General features: G+C 42.5%; 1 protein-coding gene across 1 annotated transcript in view; it reads right to left on the bottom strand.

The window, feature by feature from the left end:
- Window positions 1–1,345: 1,345 nt before the first annotated feature.
- LOC119385850 (uncharacterized) overlaps window positions 1,346–16,702 on the bottom strand; it is a 103,582-nt gene continuing 88,225 nt past the window's right edge. Inside the window, 5 exon segments of the mRNA XM_037653222.2 lie at window positions 1,346–5,852; window positions 8,480–8,579; window positions 9,695–9,806; window positions 12,658–12,963; window positions 15,068–15,382. Coding sequence (XP_037509150.2) covers window positions 5,771–5,852; window positions 8,480–8,579; window positions 9,695–9,806; window positions 12,658–12,963; window positions 15,068–15,382 — 915 coding nt within the window. The 3' untranslated portion in view covers window positions 1,346–5,770.

The raw sequence follows: 16,702 nt of genomic DNA, 5'->3' as shown, positions 1-16,702 counted from the left end.
TTCCTTACTTTAAGGTAAGGAATAACAGCACAATAGTCACATTGCACCTAAGTAGAATACGAAAACATCTAAAACCCCAGAAAAAATAGTGGCAGGTGTAAGAGTAGCCTCAACAATATTCCTGTAATACTTGTGTCAGCTAATTGGCTGCAGGACTCATCAGATGTGCTTGCCGTGACATCAAGGTTTATCTTTCTTTTCTCCAATCGCTGAAGGTGCCGTGAGCACAGCCATATGCAGTGTACTACTGTTTACTTTCTGAGTAAAATTGTCATATTATGCCCTATATTATTAGTCATAAGGAAATTTTTCTTTTCTGCCAGGACATCACGTTGTTTAATTAAGGGTACCAAGTATGCACTTGGAGTCCAGCTCAAACATCTCACCAATGTTTTGCAATTTTTGTACTCACCGTGCGCCGTCCTTTTGTGTGCGGGAGGCAAACAAGTACGTAGTGAACTAAATCTAATTAATTACATTTTTAGTAGCTGTGTAGTTGATCGATTACCTTTTATACTCAGTAAGACTCACTGTAACTCTATTTCTTTTTTTTTTTCGGTGAGCACGTACATGTAACCAGTTACATTACACACAAGTAAAGCTGGAACCGGCAGTGCAGTTTTGTGCTCTTCAATATGCCTGCAACAATGCAGTACAACACCCAAGGCCATTTGGTGCAGTGGTCTCATGAATGCAAATGTTCAGACAGGAAAAGCAGAACTGGAGCAGTGCATATATGGATCGATAGCGGCATCGCACGTTGATGCCAGGAAATCAACTACAGCTTATTTTTCTAGCTCTTCATTGGACCAGATGGAAGTGCCTTCTCAAAGTTGCCATACTTTACAAAGGACCAAGCATCAAACTATGTATTGAGCAACTACAATCTTGTGCTCAAGGTGTTTTGCAAGTTCAAACAACGCTCTACCCTCCAGCCGCACACTGACAGTTTTCAGTGTTGCTGTTGATGCCTTTACAACCCGTGAAGGTAAACGAAGACCAATGAAGACCAATGATAAATAATGTGTGAAGGCTTGAAAAGGGTGCACTGAAAGAGCCATGCCAGCTCGTTCTAATTACTATATTTGTGCAATTTTAATAAAGGTTGGGAGAAATGTAAGAGTCATTGGCTTAATTTGAGTGATGGCTCCTTATTTTTTCGGGTCAACAACGAAGTGGTAACTGTTATCAATAACACTTATTAACGAAGGAACTGTAATTGATTATGTTTTCTTGTAATGTGTTGAAGTAATGCATGAAGCATGTTGCAAAGTTTGTGCAACTTCGAAATCATGTACCAATAGCTCTTTAATAATTAAGAAGAATGGACATCAAAGCACTTCAGTCCTAAATTAAAGGTACGTTTATTGAATTCACAGCTTTTAGGCCGCCATACATGTGCACAGGCCACAGGGCAGGCACACTAACAAAGCTCTTTCTTGTCCGTAGGCATACATCACTGCATGAAAATGAACCTGCGGCAGAAACACTCTCGCTCTTTTTCCCTAGCCATATACAAACTACATAGACGACAGCATTCAAAAGGAATATGGACCCTTTCATGAGTGGTCCGCTCACTTGGCTTAATAATAAATAGAAATCAAGTACAGGTGAACACAATGACTGCACACTGAAAACATTCCCCCAATGCCACTGAAACAACTCACAAAATGTGGAACGAAGAATGGCACAACTGTTGCCTTCACTGACGACTTCGTGCCGCAACACTAATGCGACAAACCTGCAAAGTATTCAAAACACAGGCATTCTTTAAGCACGCATAGACAGGTGGCTACACTTCCAGTGCAGAACTTGCAGTGACATGGCAGATGCCAATTACCTCTTCAGCTGAACTAGCAGCGGAGGATAAAATAATTTCACTTGCATGATACAAAGACACCGCGTACACTACACGCTTTTTTCATGTATACTTATGTGACAATCTTTTCTTAAGTGTAAACACCCACAAGTTGTGTGCACATAAAAGTGAAGCACATCTGTCATGCAAAGATCCAATGCCCATTCAAGAAAACAAAGCAGCGAACAAGCAAATTAACATAACGCTCATAAAAACTGAACGGCGGTCATTGACTCAACACATAACGCCTTTTGGAAACTAGACAAGTGCCCTCTTCTACGTTGTCCACACAGCAGCACACACCCGTCCACGACAGTACGTTCAGCAAGCACACAAAAAGGAGAAAGCATCCCAGTGGGAACGAGTACAAGAAGTATTAAACGTGTACAAACGATGTGTCACACAGCAGCGCAAGCAGCAGGGCTGTGCTTTCACAAATGGCACTAAGAAGTGTGGAGTACGCAAAAGCATGCCACTGGTACAGAAGGAGAAGCCTCATACACACACACAAGTGGCGCAAGTATTGTTGCAGCAGGCTACTTCTCTGTACACCTGTAGACACGAACACGAGTGTTAAAATAAAAGCAGCAGTCTCGTAGATTATCCTGTGAGCGCCCTGTCAGCACGTCGCAGCTTATTTGATAGGCGAGCACTGTGCAGAGATTAGGAGGCATACAAGAAGAAACGCCTCATCACCTTATGTTTTACTTGTCTTGTTAGTGAGTTTCGTTCAGAGAATGCACTAGTAGTCGCTGGTAGCGACATTTCTTGTCTCGCTAGTGTAGAAATTTGACATACAGACCAGAATAGGTGGCCACATTTCCACTTGGGCTTTTCGAGTTGCTTTGTGTGTTTCTTTGACGTGTAGTCCACTTTCTCGAGAGCCCTAACCCAGATGCAACGGAAGAAGCTTCTTTATGAAGAAGGCTATGTGCACGTGAAGTATAGTGTAGAAAAGACTTGGTGCACGAGTTTCAAATGTGCTATACTACCACAGGTATTCCTCCACAAGTGAAAACTGGCTTTCACTGTTACTTAGTGCCTGTATAGACAGTATTCGTTATGACCAGACAAAATGTAAAGGGAGAATGAAAATGTATGTAGTTGATAAGTGTCGCAACCCGAGTCATATAAGTTCTTTGCAAGTCATTGCATCAGTTTACCAATATCGGAGGCACACACTCAACTGTTTTCTGTACGCTCCAAAAGGTGTCGAGATTCAATCTATTTGCTACACTTTCAAAGGAGCTGCTCACACTTGTGAAACCGAGCTTTCACTTCAAGGGTGCAGACAAACATGACATAAAAATAGGGTATACACAGTCTACAGAAAATTATGCACGTTTCTGTGGCATTTTCCAGCGCTACCAAATCAAACGTTCAGGCTGCTAAAATATGCTGAAGCTTGCACAATAGCTCCCAAGTGTACATGCTGTACAAGGACTTCACTAAAATATGCCGAATATTACAGGATAACTCCGAATACACGTACTGTACAACAGAGGTTAAACGTCCTAGCCTGGCTTTCAGTGCAGACAGCAGTCGATAAATACAGTGTGCCTGCAACCTACTTCCAGACAATATCTGGAACAAGCGTGTAAATAACAAGTCTAGCAGTATAGCGTGAGTAATATGCGACTACAAGAAATGTCGTAAACCAGAAGCAACAACACATTATACACAGAGATTACAGTCTTCAGTTGTGCCTTGGAGTTACGTTAACATCCATAGAATCAAGTGTGGCATAATACAGGGCAGTGTTCTAAAACAGAGGCGAGCATGAACTTAAAATAAAATGGAAACTCGTTACACTGCCAGTAGCATCCATTTTGAATAAGTTGAAAGTCTGCGCAGTTTTGACACCCAAAAATGCTTTCCACTACAGGCTCTATAACCTTTGTAACAAGCAAAGCAGTCCTCCTTCAGCAAGCAAAGATGACTTGTATACTTAAACAAGTCCAAGCAAGCTTTCTCTTGTAGTACTGCTATGCAACAGTTCTCAAACCTTGGGCATTTGTAATGAGACGTTGCAAGAACCATAAAGAAGGACGTTTAATGAGTTCATACAGAGGATGTGTGCATAAATCAATTGAACTATGTGAAAATGAAAAAGACTAATGCCACTTTTCAGAGTTGCCTACTTTCTTCCTCAGTAAGCACAATCATGCAGTAGGGCATTCAATGTATGTCACTACAAGACAAAACCTGCTAAGAGCTGAAAAGCTAGACAATTCAAGAACAGTCATCAGCTTTTCAAACAATAGATTTTCAAACATGCTTGATCTTTGCTTTATGAAGAGTCTACTGTAATGCCAGAACAGTGCAGTCAATACGATGTGCTTGCGATTCGAGCATTATGAATGTAATGAGATGGTAACAAAGTGCTTTTAAAATATGGAAATGAGTAGCTCTGACAGCAAAAAAAGAAAGAAGAAACAGAGAAAAACACTAACAAATGAAATCAAACATTCACAACAAAAGCCACTTATAGGCATACCTTTTGCAGTATGCAATAACATAGTTAATGGGACCCTGAAACATTTTTCCAGAAGCTATAAGGTTTTAGAGAAATGCTTCAAATGTATGTCATGGCTGCTAAGCTGTAAAGGATCAAAGAATGGCAAGTTATCAAGAATCACTCAGTCTGCTTTTACCACACAGACACCATAGCAGTCTATGATGTACATTCCTTTCATTCCCTTTTACAGAGAAAGGATACCTTTGCCGTACCTCATGACAAACCTGCATGTATGAGCAGTAAATATACAGTGCTACAAACAAAGACAAACTTGGTGCTAACTCTCAACTCATGTGTCTCACATCACTCTTGTGTCCTCGTCCACAAGCTGTCACATTTACTGTTCATATGGATCACGGAAGAGTTGAAATAGCAACATTGCTGACCCCATAGACTTCCCGTTCGCGCTTAGTGGTAGCAAGTTGGCATGGAAATGTGTTTCAGGTTTGACCCCTTTAAGAAGCATTTCACGCAACAGAAAATATCACGAAGTCACTGACACTTAGGACTGCTGGAAAAAAAAAAGGATACATTATAACAGCAAATCTATGTACATTACGAGGTGAAAGGGGGACTTCAGGAAAACGAGCCCAGTGTAGCACATTCCCTTGCTTGCCAAGAGTGGTCCTCATTATGGGCACAAAGTTAGTAGTATGGCACGATCTCCTCCGTTAAATTAAAAAAGGTTTACGTAGGGTCTGCCACTAAGGACCTGACCTGGTCACATCAAGTGTTACTTCTCAATACACTGGTAGCTCACTGAGAAGCACTGCTTTCAGTGCGTGTTCACACAAATTGCACATGGAGAGCAGAACAGTAACCAAAGATGTAGAGTACTAACTTACACTATCCCTTGGAACTTGCAGAGAGCAATTTACAATAAAGCGTTCCTCAATGAAAAAAAACGGAAACAAGTTTCAAGAGAGTTGTGTTAAGCACCTGGAAACATCCAACAAAAAATGAGTAAGGACTGCTGTTTACGCAGAACTAATGTCTAATGCCTGGCACTGTTGTAGAGCGGCATTAGCATAGAAAAAACATGGCACCAAAGAGCAAGGATGCTAACATAACATTCTTCCTAGTCAAGTACTGTCGGCTCTGCCTCACAGGTATGACAACAAACAACGAAAACCCGCCTCAAATCGCACAATATTCGAGACAGTGAACCTAAAAACAGCAAACGCATAGCTGGGTGTAGTAAGGACATCAGGAAAGTACCAGCTCTCTGCGAGGTCTTGAGTTTTGTTGAAGTCTCAGTAACTGCCTTCTGTGACTTGGGTCAAGAATAGAAGGAAGGAAGAGAGCTTGCTAAATAAAGTAAAAAACATAGATTACAGAGAACACAATGTAGGCATGCCTCTTGGCACCCTTCAGAGCTGAAGGTGTGTCTCTCTTCATTTCGATGGGATTGTCTTTGCCGGATTAGACAGGGACACTGACGAGCCATCACGAGATGCACTCATGTTTTTGGCTCCCCTACAAGAAAAGACAAAATACCGCAGGGTCAGCTCCAAGCTTGCAAAGAACACTTAAAAATAACTTCAAGCACTATAATAACTTCAAGCACTCTCTCTATTTTTTGTCACCTTGAACAAATGCAATCCAACCTGTCGGTTGCTATCTCGGAGTTTAGGCTACACCATTGTGATGATGCAGTTGAATCCCTTTGTAAGAGGCACTGATGTAAGGATTAAAGAGCTACCAGTATGCCTACATTGAAAAAGGGGTTGATCAGAAAATGAGAATGTGGTGGCCTGCTTACAAGAGGCCCCTCAAATTAATGGATCAGAATTTCTCCCCAGTGCATGTCCCTTATAAAGGGGTTCAACTGTAGACCCTTATCAAGGATTTAAGTACACCTAAATGTTTTAACAACAAGTAGCACAGTAAAGCCTGTCCAGCTGTAAGACTGAACCTGTAATGTGCATACGTATTCTGCCCCACATAGACACAATAATAAGATTGACAGAGATTTCAAAAGTTACAATTATTCCGAAGAAAAATTACTAACTGCATTGCTCAGACAAGAGGTCTGCATATGAATAACCATTCTCAAATATTCGGTCCATGTACCACCAAGCTGAGCACTGTGAAGTGCCGTTGAAGCAAAATGTTTTTTTTGCTCAGTATATGAACTTAGGCTGTTTCATTTGGCAGTGGCCAATACTAACAGCCAAGAAAGCTATTGCCAAGATGCAGCATTCTCATCTGCCGTGGAGGCTTAGCAGTTAAATGGTGTTACGTTGCTGAGCGTGTGGGCACAGGCTTGACTACTGATTACAGCGGCTGCATTTCGATGTGTGTGAAATGCAAAATGCAAATGCAAAAACACGTGTGTACTTGGGTTTATGTGCATGTTAAACAACACCAGATGGTCAAAATTAATCCAAGGCCCTTCACCAGAGTGTGCCTCGTGATGACATCAGTTTTTTGGCATTTAAAACACGAGAATTCAACTTTAAAATGGTATGCTCAGTAGACAACTTCTGGTGGTACTTCCTAAAGTTAAAGGGGTGGTGCCACTAAATTTGTGGCTTGCGCATTCTTTGCTGTAAGCGTTTCCTATAGCTCCAGGAAGCATGATGCACGCACCAAGATTCATGTATTCTCCCTAAATAATGTAATATCGCCTTTTGATGTGGACGACTTTCGGTTTCGGTTTCTGGGCACCGAGGTTGGGCAGTGACGTAGAAGTGTAGGAGGGCGTGGTCACGTGACCACACAAGACTGTGACGCACTTAGCCAGGAAGCGATCGAAACTCGGCGAGTGATGTAGCAACCGATGCTTGCCGGTACTATAGTGAATTAGAATATATTCTAGTACGTTGCGGAAGTGGCGAAGGTCCGGAGGTCACTCACGTTACTGCAGCAAGACTTGGTGTGACGTCACTACAACTTTCGTTGACCATCCTACAGATCTACGTCAGTGTTGGCGCGCTAGCGATGGGTTTCGATCGGGAGAATGGGCATTTAGGTACACTTTGGAAGTGAATTAAAAATATGTCTAAACGTATGCAGTGTCCGACCCTTCGTGTGGATGCCTTGCATACAGAGGAACCCACAACAGGCTTGTTATAGCCTTGAAATTTGATGGCACCACCCCTTTAATGCTTAACATCCACTATGATCAACTGCTGTGGCAGCTGGCATTTGCTCATGTGACAAGATTTCTGGCTATCCATTCTGCAAAAGCTTGTGACAACTACACAGTGTGAAAAAGATGCTGACAGGAAGTCTTTACATCCAGAAGTTCCTTCTGTAACATCAGCATTTAGTGGTTCTTTCTATCTTTATGTATTAGCAGCAACACCAGTGATTTGTGCCGCCATACTGGGAAACCTTGCTAGAAACTTTTAAAGAGGTCATGAACCACCCTCAGGCTTGGCGAGAAACTGCATCCAGCGGATTGCAGACATTGCTATGAACATCTCAGGCGAAACCTTGCAGTCGTGCACGGCAAGGAGAGCTTACAAGCGAGGCACGAAGCTGCCATTTTCTCAGACGCCCTCTTTTCATGCAGAGGCCCGTCCTCCCTCGCTTTGGAGCTGCCGGTGCCCGCTGTTTGACGTCGAGCAGCGGGTAGCATGCTATTGGCCAATAGTCATCATAAATCATAAGCGGTGTTTGGATCAGACGCGCTTCTTACCACGGGATGCTGCCACGTGCCGGTGCTGCACTCCATAGTCTGCTAACATTACACAGTGAGCCGCGCTCTCCCACTTAGGATCACAACAGGAAAGAGCGATCGCGTTTCATCACATGCGTTCAAAGTCATGATGCATGCTGACTCAACTTTATTCCCCCGTACCATCCCTTCCTGCTTAGCTTCCAGCGTGCTTGTCGTGATGAGAGATGAGAGAAAGCGCTTAAAGAGAGCGACAAACCCTTATAACTCCTCTTGTTCTTCACAGGTTTGAGGAATGTTTGCAGCGATTGATTCGTGAGGAAATAAATTCCAATGCTAAGATCATTGGATAATTACTTAGAAAAGTGGCTCATGACTTCTTCAATTTTTCATATAAAGTAAATAGCTCACAAAGATTTCACGTTCTAAGTTATTAGCAGACACAATATGCTTAATGCAAATAAAAAGGTATGCTCACAAGTATCTTGTCATGTCTTCAATATCAACAAGCATGGAGTCCTGCTCCATGTGAAGATCGTCTCTCTCCAGCAAAAACTTGACCAGATCTTCATTGTGACCTGAGAATGATAGAAAAAAAAAAATAAAGTCACTGATTAGAATATTTCAAGATCACTCTGAGAAAATAGAAGAAATAGCAAAGTGGGCAACTTGTATAACACCAGTTACCGTCATAGTACTGTTGCTGTTGGTATACACTTAGCAGACGTGCAGTTACAAACAAAACAGTTTGTTTTGCAGTCTGGGAATTAAAATTGATGTGATATCACTATACAGGATGACCCTCTTCTTCTATGCAATATCAGGGATTCTGTACAGCATAACACAATTTTCCCAAGAAAAATCAGACTACAAGAGAGAATGCATAGAACAGGGCTCTCTACAGGCTACAATGGTGTTTTGAGGAAGAGGGTGAGCATGATTATTAACACTAATTTCTAAGCAAACTTGCTGAGGCAAGAAGGGATGAAAAACAAGGCACGCAGACTTTAATAAAAGAAGTGTTTTAGGTTGCATATTTGTAAGCGTCTCACATCGAAAGGGAAATGCACAATACACATAGATAAGTTGTGCATAGATGATAGTATTGTACAACTTTGCATCTCCTGTAATGTCAGTAGATACCACTGGTGAAGTTGATGCAATATCCACTGGTGAAGTTGATACAACCTTTCAGTTCTGACAACCATCATCACCATCAATACTCACTGCTCCGTTAAAACAGAAGGTTACCAAAGGGTCCACTTGCAATGATTGCTCTTGGATCCCGTTTTGTACAGTTAAACATCATTTATTCAACCTCCAAGAAGTTAAGAATAAGAATAAGGGAGCTGATTTAATTAAGTACACTATAAAATGCATACTGGATACATCATAAATGTAGTAAATGCACAAGAAACTACATCGAGGTAGTCCTTGAGTCGAATTTCTCGTGACGCGACACTGTCACATCATTAGGAAATGGAATCAACCAGGTTAGCTGACGGTGTTTGGCCAGGATATTAGAACAGGAAGAAGTCAAGAGGGCCCACTGAACAACTTTAAGTTAGCACTCATCTGAATCAGTGCCATTGTCAGTGGTAGCCATAACATGAGATGTGTTCACTGCTTATGTAACCTTAACAACACTTTAAAAAGAGCTACGTATTAGTGCGGCAGGCACAAGGATACTCACTTTCAATTTGTGAGTGGAGGTCGTTGACAATTACTTGCAGCTGTGCCACGTTCATGTCATTCAGCATCTGTCGGCTTAGCCGGTGGCGGCTGTCAGGAAAAGAAATGCCAACCTGGAACAGGAAAATGTGCAAATTCAGATACAACTCAGCTCCAAAGGCCTGCCAGTCTTGGAAGTGGATAGTACAGAGAAACATGACGATCTAGAATGCAGAAGAAGCAATAAGGAATAACTTGGCCGCCACTAAAGGCTACCTACACTGCCACTTTACAAAAGAAAGTCACTACATCAAATAGACGTCACATAAGTTTTGAAAATTGTTGGATCAAGCAAAGTCAAAGGGAGTGCGTAACTACACGGGCACACTTCTTGATCTCCATTACTTACTTCTGGATTGAGAAGTATTTGAACAAAGAATATGCGATGCTATTACTAATACATCAAGAACGTACAGCTGCTTTTTAGCAAAAACATTTGTTGTAGAGAACTATGCTAATGACTACAAATTTGGCCATCTACACTTTCGGGCACTAATGCACTAGTTAATGATTGGCTGCTTGCAAAAATGGGGCCACAGTAGTACAGCTACACAGATCAACATCGACAGTGATTTAAGGCAGAAATGATGATGCATGTGACTGCGCTTTTGATGACAAAACAACAGGGACAACCAATGATGTTTGTGCAATATGCGTGCTTCAACGTAAATGGTTGTGCAATAAGTGTGCTTCAAATGGTATGGTTAGAGTTCTCACACTGACCTTGTGATTGTGGTTACAAATAAACTAATTTCTTCTTTTAAGATGCAGTTTGACTTTGTATAACACACAGAAGGCTTAACAACAAAAAAATCACAGTTTCGCCGCAAGGCCGAAGCAATGAATGCGATAGCAAGAAACTAATGCTATACAAAGTGAGGCTCGCCAATGGATGCTCTCAGTTTGAACAGCGCTCCTGTTGCAAAGGCGGCCGAAGCAGCGAAGGAAACTAGCGTCCTTCAAGTGTCGAGCTGTGACACTTGATAGTTCGCGCTCATCTTCTGTTTGTTCGTTTAGCGGCGTCCCTTGAGCTCGAGTGACTTTCGTACGCTCCGTAATATGAGCGCGGACACCACGGTGAAAGCATGAAACATGCCTCTTCCCCTCACCACGAGAAAACCGCGTGAGCAGACAGCGGAAGGGCAAGGTTCTCCCAGCGCAAATATAAGAAGCGAGCGAGCTCTCCGACGACTTTTAAAAGCGCCCGTCGCGCTCCTAGTGCCATCTTGCTGGTAATGAAGAAATGAGTTCGTCCAGCGGTAAAGGGTGAGTATATAACGCTCGCCGTTAGCTACGTGGGGGATCTGCGTTTCGTGGCGCAGTGGTTAGCCCCACTCGCTGTGAAGCAAGAGGTCCTGGTTCGATTCCGCACTTCGGAAGCATTTTTCTGAATTATTTTTCTTTGGGGCTTTTATATATATATACATACTTATACATATACGGTGCATGACGGCGGCGACGGCGACGGTAAGATCCAGCCGAGACTGTCCATATAATTGCTATCGCAATAAAATTTTATGAATGAATAGGGGCAAACAGATGCAAAAACTGTGGCTGACTCATCAATCCCTCCTGAGATTATTAATGTAGTACGCAGAGATTAAAGAGGATGCGAATGCATATTAGCCATAACATTACATCTGTTTCATTTATTTAAGTGACATCAGAAGATATAAAACGTGCAGAAAAGCCACCCCATAAAAAATCAGAACCACTATAGCAGCCAGCAAGTGCAAACAAATGTATACACAAACATGCGATTCTTGTCAAATCATTTTTCATACATTCTTAGCTTCTGCTACTTCATACTTTGTCATAATAATACGCACTTTATGGGCACCTATAGTGAAAGCACTAGTCATGACCTATATGGTTCTGTTGGATAAATGAAAAACACAACAAGAGGCAAGTATGTAAGACAATAACCCTGCTTTGCTATTAGATCTCCCTATGCCATAAAAATATATCGAAGACTTTGTCAATCCCATCAGACTGAAGTCAAGGCACTGCAATGGGCATAAACCAAAGCAGATTGCACCTGTTGCAACACCACCACCACCACCACTAAATCGTAGAAAAAGTGGTGCAAACAGCCTTTCCACCAACCTTATCTATATCTCTCGTTTTCCTTGTCGTTTATGTGCCCTTAATGTGCGTTAAGCGCATAAAAACAATCAGCAGCGAAAAAGATAACTGAGACTGGTTTGTGAATACTGGCTTCATATCTGTTTATGAAGCATGTTAAGGGTACAAGAATGATAAGGAAAATGAGAGATAAAGATAAGGTTCGTTTGTGAATATGGGCCTTAGACTGTCTGCCAAGTAAAGTTCAATAATCCTCTTGCTGGGACTACTTGGTATCGCGTCGCTTTGTTTGCTGCACTTACATCGTTACAGAAAGGCCATGAAGATAGCGCACATGTGTGTATTGTCTTCTCTTGTCCTTTGTGTAACAGTATAGTGCAGTAGAGAGAACAATGCGTGGTAAAGGATGTTACACATGTCAGATACCTATATATAGAACCTGTTTCTATACATGCATAAAGCTATCTTTCTTAGTCTTTTATGAAACACCACATTGACTGTAAACCTGAGACAGAAGCTTCACTCCCCAAAAGACAGCCCATTCCAAGGAACTTTCTTAGATATGCATACATAGCCTCACATTAATCTAATAACGCCATCACTGTAAAAATGGAGCAGATGTGCCCTTCATCTCCATTACAAAGAAGACTTAGGTATAAAATGAATGCTAATTTCTCGTAATGCATTTTTCTGCATACCTACCTGTACTTTGTGTTCCCATTACATTCTTTCCCACATCTCTCGTAGAGTAATTAAGTGACCGACTGAGCATGACTAACTAAAAAGAAAAGAACAACTAAATAAACAAATCACTGAACAAAACAACACAAAAGCACTCACAATGTCGGCAATGGGCGACTTCTTCTTCTGCTGTCGCTCCACTTCCATCTGCATGCGTGCCATCTCCTTGGCTTGTGCCAGCGCCGCTCTCGCTTCCGCCTGAAGCCGTGCCTGGCGAGTGGCGAAGTCTTCGCCGTTCCAGGACTCAGAAGAGGCTTCTTTCTTGACCTCGCCACTGCCATCAGCCTTCTTTTGACGCCAGCTCTTGCGTCGGTTGAAGAAGAACGATGGCCGCTTGGGAGCAGCCTCCTCGTGTGAGCCACGCCTGACTGGAGGGCTCGTGCACTGGGCTGGCTTCGTGCTGGTCTGCAGCATGCACAATATCGTAATATGTAATGGCTATACCAGTGAAACAATTCCGATCCAGTACAATCCCCTAATGACCCGCACAATTAACTGCATACAGAACAAGTCTCTTGAGCATAGGCACCGTGCGCTGAAGTTTTCCGTGTGTCACAGCTAGATCAGAATGCACAGCCTAGCTACAAGAAGAAGTGAAATGGGATCGTCGCCAAACTGGAGAGGAGACGTGCATGCCCTCTCACTTTCTTTGTATCCCTCATGGCCAATGTTGGTGACATTGGGCGGTTGACTGAGAGCTACATAGTGCCCTCTGGTCCATGCACCATTGCCTCTAGCAAAAATCTTCCATTGCCCCTTGTAACAATACCCAAACTGTGGACATATGCATAATTCACAAGCTTGCATGAGTACTGAACGTGCCTGAAACAGTGTGTAGTTCTCATCCTTCACACAGCAATGTAAATGATAGTTAATTGCAGTTCAAGAAGTTTTAGTCAGCAAAGTGTCGAGAAGTGTGGGCAAGCCCCGAATGTGGAAGGGAAGACAATGGACAACCTGCCTGCCTTGAACTTCCCCATGTCCTTCCTTCATGCTCTCACAAACAACATGAGTGCCAGCACATGGAGCAACACTCAGCAGCATGAAAAGGCCCAAAGTTAGCAATAAAGGGACCAGGCAAAATAACTGCAGACAAACCTTGGATGATGCTTTGTAGATTGTTGCAAAAGCTAAGCCACTACACATGTGTAGCAAATATAGTTTTAATGCATACTATAGTTGCTGAAATCAATTTCCTAAAGAAGGAGTCACAGGGCTCTGGCTGGCTTTGTAAAATTGCTTTATGCCTAACGTACCATTTCATTTCATAACAGCTTAAACTGTGAAATAACGGTCTATTTTTCAAGCACAGAGATCGCACCGGTTGGTACTGATACAGTTCCTAAAAGCACAATTCAAACGACATCATGAAACAAGAGCACAGAATCATACAGGATCTCCTTTTCAGATCTTGATTTCAATCATGTGGTTCTTGTTACTGAAAAAGAGGGACAGGAATTGGTGTAATACAAGCACTTCGGCATTCTGCCCAGACAGAAAGTGGCCACCACCAAGGCTTGGATGAAAACTGACAACTTCGAGCTCTGTAGTGCAACATCATAACCACTAAGCTACCATGATAGGCGTCAAAAGAATGTAGAAAGCAGCTTTTGCTAGAGTGTATGAATGTTTCTGGGTGCTTCGTTTCACATTTGGTACATGACAGAAATGTTTCAGAATAAAATTTTCAGCTGATAGACATAATTTTTAGAAGGGACAGGGTTTGGGAGTGTTGGTTGGTCATCGCTTAAGCAGAATACATAGCACAGAAACGAAACACAGCACAAGAGCGCTCGTCTCATTGTCTTCTTGTGTTGTGTTCGTTTCTGTGCTGTGTATTCTGCTTAAGAAATAATTCTTGCCTAAATATATTAAGTATCTACAACTTAAGGAAGGAGGTTTTACGAGAAAAGGTTTCAGAGACCATGAGTAAAATTTGTTGCCTTAATGGGCCCCTAAACCACCTCCGATAATTTTTTTAACATTTCACGTAAATGCGCGCATCGAGATCAAAATGCCATCACAATCAACAATGCCAAATGCACCAGTGCTACGAGTCACGGGTGCCCCACAAATTCCAAGAAACAATCCCTTCTCCTCTCCATGCCTTTCGGCACTCCTCATCCCCTCAACGTTCGCCATGACATCAACATGTCATCTGCTCATCATCCACAACACCTGTTTGTCCGCTTGCAGGTACGCGTGCTTGCTGCTCTTCCTCCTCGCACTGTGAGGAGAGCACTCGGCCAGGAGGAGAGACGAGCCAACGAACGAAGCATAGCGAAGGAAAGAGCGAGGACCTCTTTCGTATCATCAAACGTGTGTAACTCCGCTATTACGGCACTGCTTTTGAAAAATTATCACAGCTACACGTGTTTCGTTGTAGACTTGTGCACAACTGCAACACCTCAGCTAAATTTAAACCTCTGGATGGTTAGGGGCCCTTTAAGTAAACTCACCGAAATGAACTCGCGTAGAGAACAAATAAAACTTATTAGGGCCACTGCACCTGCAGCAGGGAGACGTCAGAGCTTGCATTCAGAAGTCCATTGGGGAGCCCGACAGAAGAAGTGTTGGCGTTCCCTTGCTGACTTGTGGCCTGTTGAGTGCTGTTGTCTTTCTGGGACTGTGCAGCGGCCCCAGAGAGCTCTAAGGAGTCCAGTTCGGCAGCAGTTTCATTCATGAAGCAGATCTGCAGGTTCTTGCTTTCTTGTAGCCTCACAGCAAGACTTGGTTTGCGATTGGTGCGCTCAATACCAAAGGACTCCTCCACATCTGTGTCCATGGCCAACTTCTGTCGAATCGCCTCACGGTCATTGCGTCTCTGCAAAAAAGTAAGGTAATGCAAGCACTTGAGTTGAGCGAGTAAGGAGCATTAGGATGAAATGAGCTACACATAAAAGATAAATAAATGAAAAGTTTGGTGATGCAAATGTGAGGATAAATCTTTTAATTCCATCCTGCGAAGTGATTCAGACCAAACCAGAACAAGAAATAGGACTGACTTTGGACAAGGCTTAGAATGGCTACAGTTGTTAATTAAAACAAATGACAGCACTTTCATTACACAGCAACCAGGGGTGGACCCAGGAGTTTCGCGTATGAAAACAAGTAGAGAACAAGATCGCTCAGAGTTTGGAAGGGTCCTTGCTCCACGTTCAATTTTGAGTCCAGCACACTGACATGGAGGAAACGTTTTGGGAAGAGTGAAGTGAATCGTAATCCCGAGGTCCTTTTGTAAATGTCAGCAGCTACAAGCACCTTTATAGTGAAAGCAAACATGTGAGACTTCTGAAAGTGTGTCCTTCAATGACCAGTGAGTGCACAAGCAGATTAATAGACTGAAGAACACTACCACAGCAAATTTTCCAGATACACTTCTAGCTAAAGAAACACATTTGTTGTTATCCATCTTTGTTTACTCTCTGTGGTGCCTCTACACCAAAATGAACCGACACAGAATAGCCAGGCTAGGAGCTCCTCAAGTTTTACACGTCAAACTCCGTCTCACATAGGAACAGCACTGGCCTCAACGCCTTTGTCTTTTGTATTTCAACTTCTGCATGTGACATGGAACTTACAAAATGTCAACTGCTTGACTTCCTGTCATAATATACTAATGTGCCAAAAGATTTGCATGCATTCACACTATCAAAATCGTCTTTCCTCTAACATCCCACTGCACAGTGCCATACATTGCCCAGTGTTATGTGAGGTAACAAAGTAAAAAATCTTAGATGAACTTGCAGAGGCAGCGGAATAGAATAGTATTGATTGGCACACATTTTAATAAAATTCTATTGTGTGTGAACGAAGCAGCCTGCAGCAGTAGTGGAGCTGATAGAGAGGACTTCCTTGTTGATTTCTACAACTGCGAAATACAAGGGCTCTGGTCATGCATCCAAAGAATAGTAAAGCAAAAGAATGGCATTGCTCCTTGTAGGTTGTAAATGATTATTATCTGAAATATACTTATTGGTTGTTGTTTTTTTTACACACATGGGTTTAGTTGCAACTTTACTGAAGCAATAGTCTATGCTGTATAGTTACTAAGCATTGCTTTTCCTGTGCAATGCAGGACAGCAATCTGCACTGACAACACAGAAAATGAAGCCACCAACACTATTGTTACAGTGAGGAATAT

This window comes from Rhipicephalus sanguineus, chromosome 3, assembly GCF_013339695.2.
Source record: "Rhipicephalus sanguineus isolate Rsan-2018 chromosome 3, BIME_Rsan_1.4, whole genome shotgun sequence".
Lineage (NCBI taxonomy): Eukaryota > Metazoa > Arthropoda > Arachnida > Ixodida > Ixodidae > Rhipicephalus > Rhipicephalus sanguineus.
The sequence above is the reverse complement of the archived record's forward strand: the minus strand, read 5'-3'. Positions and strand labels throughout refer to the sequence as shown.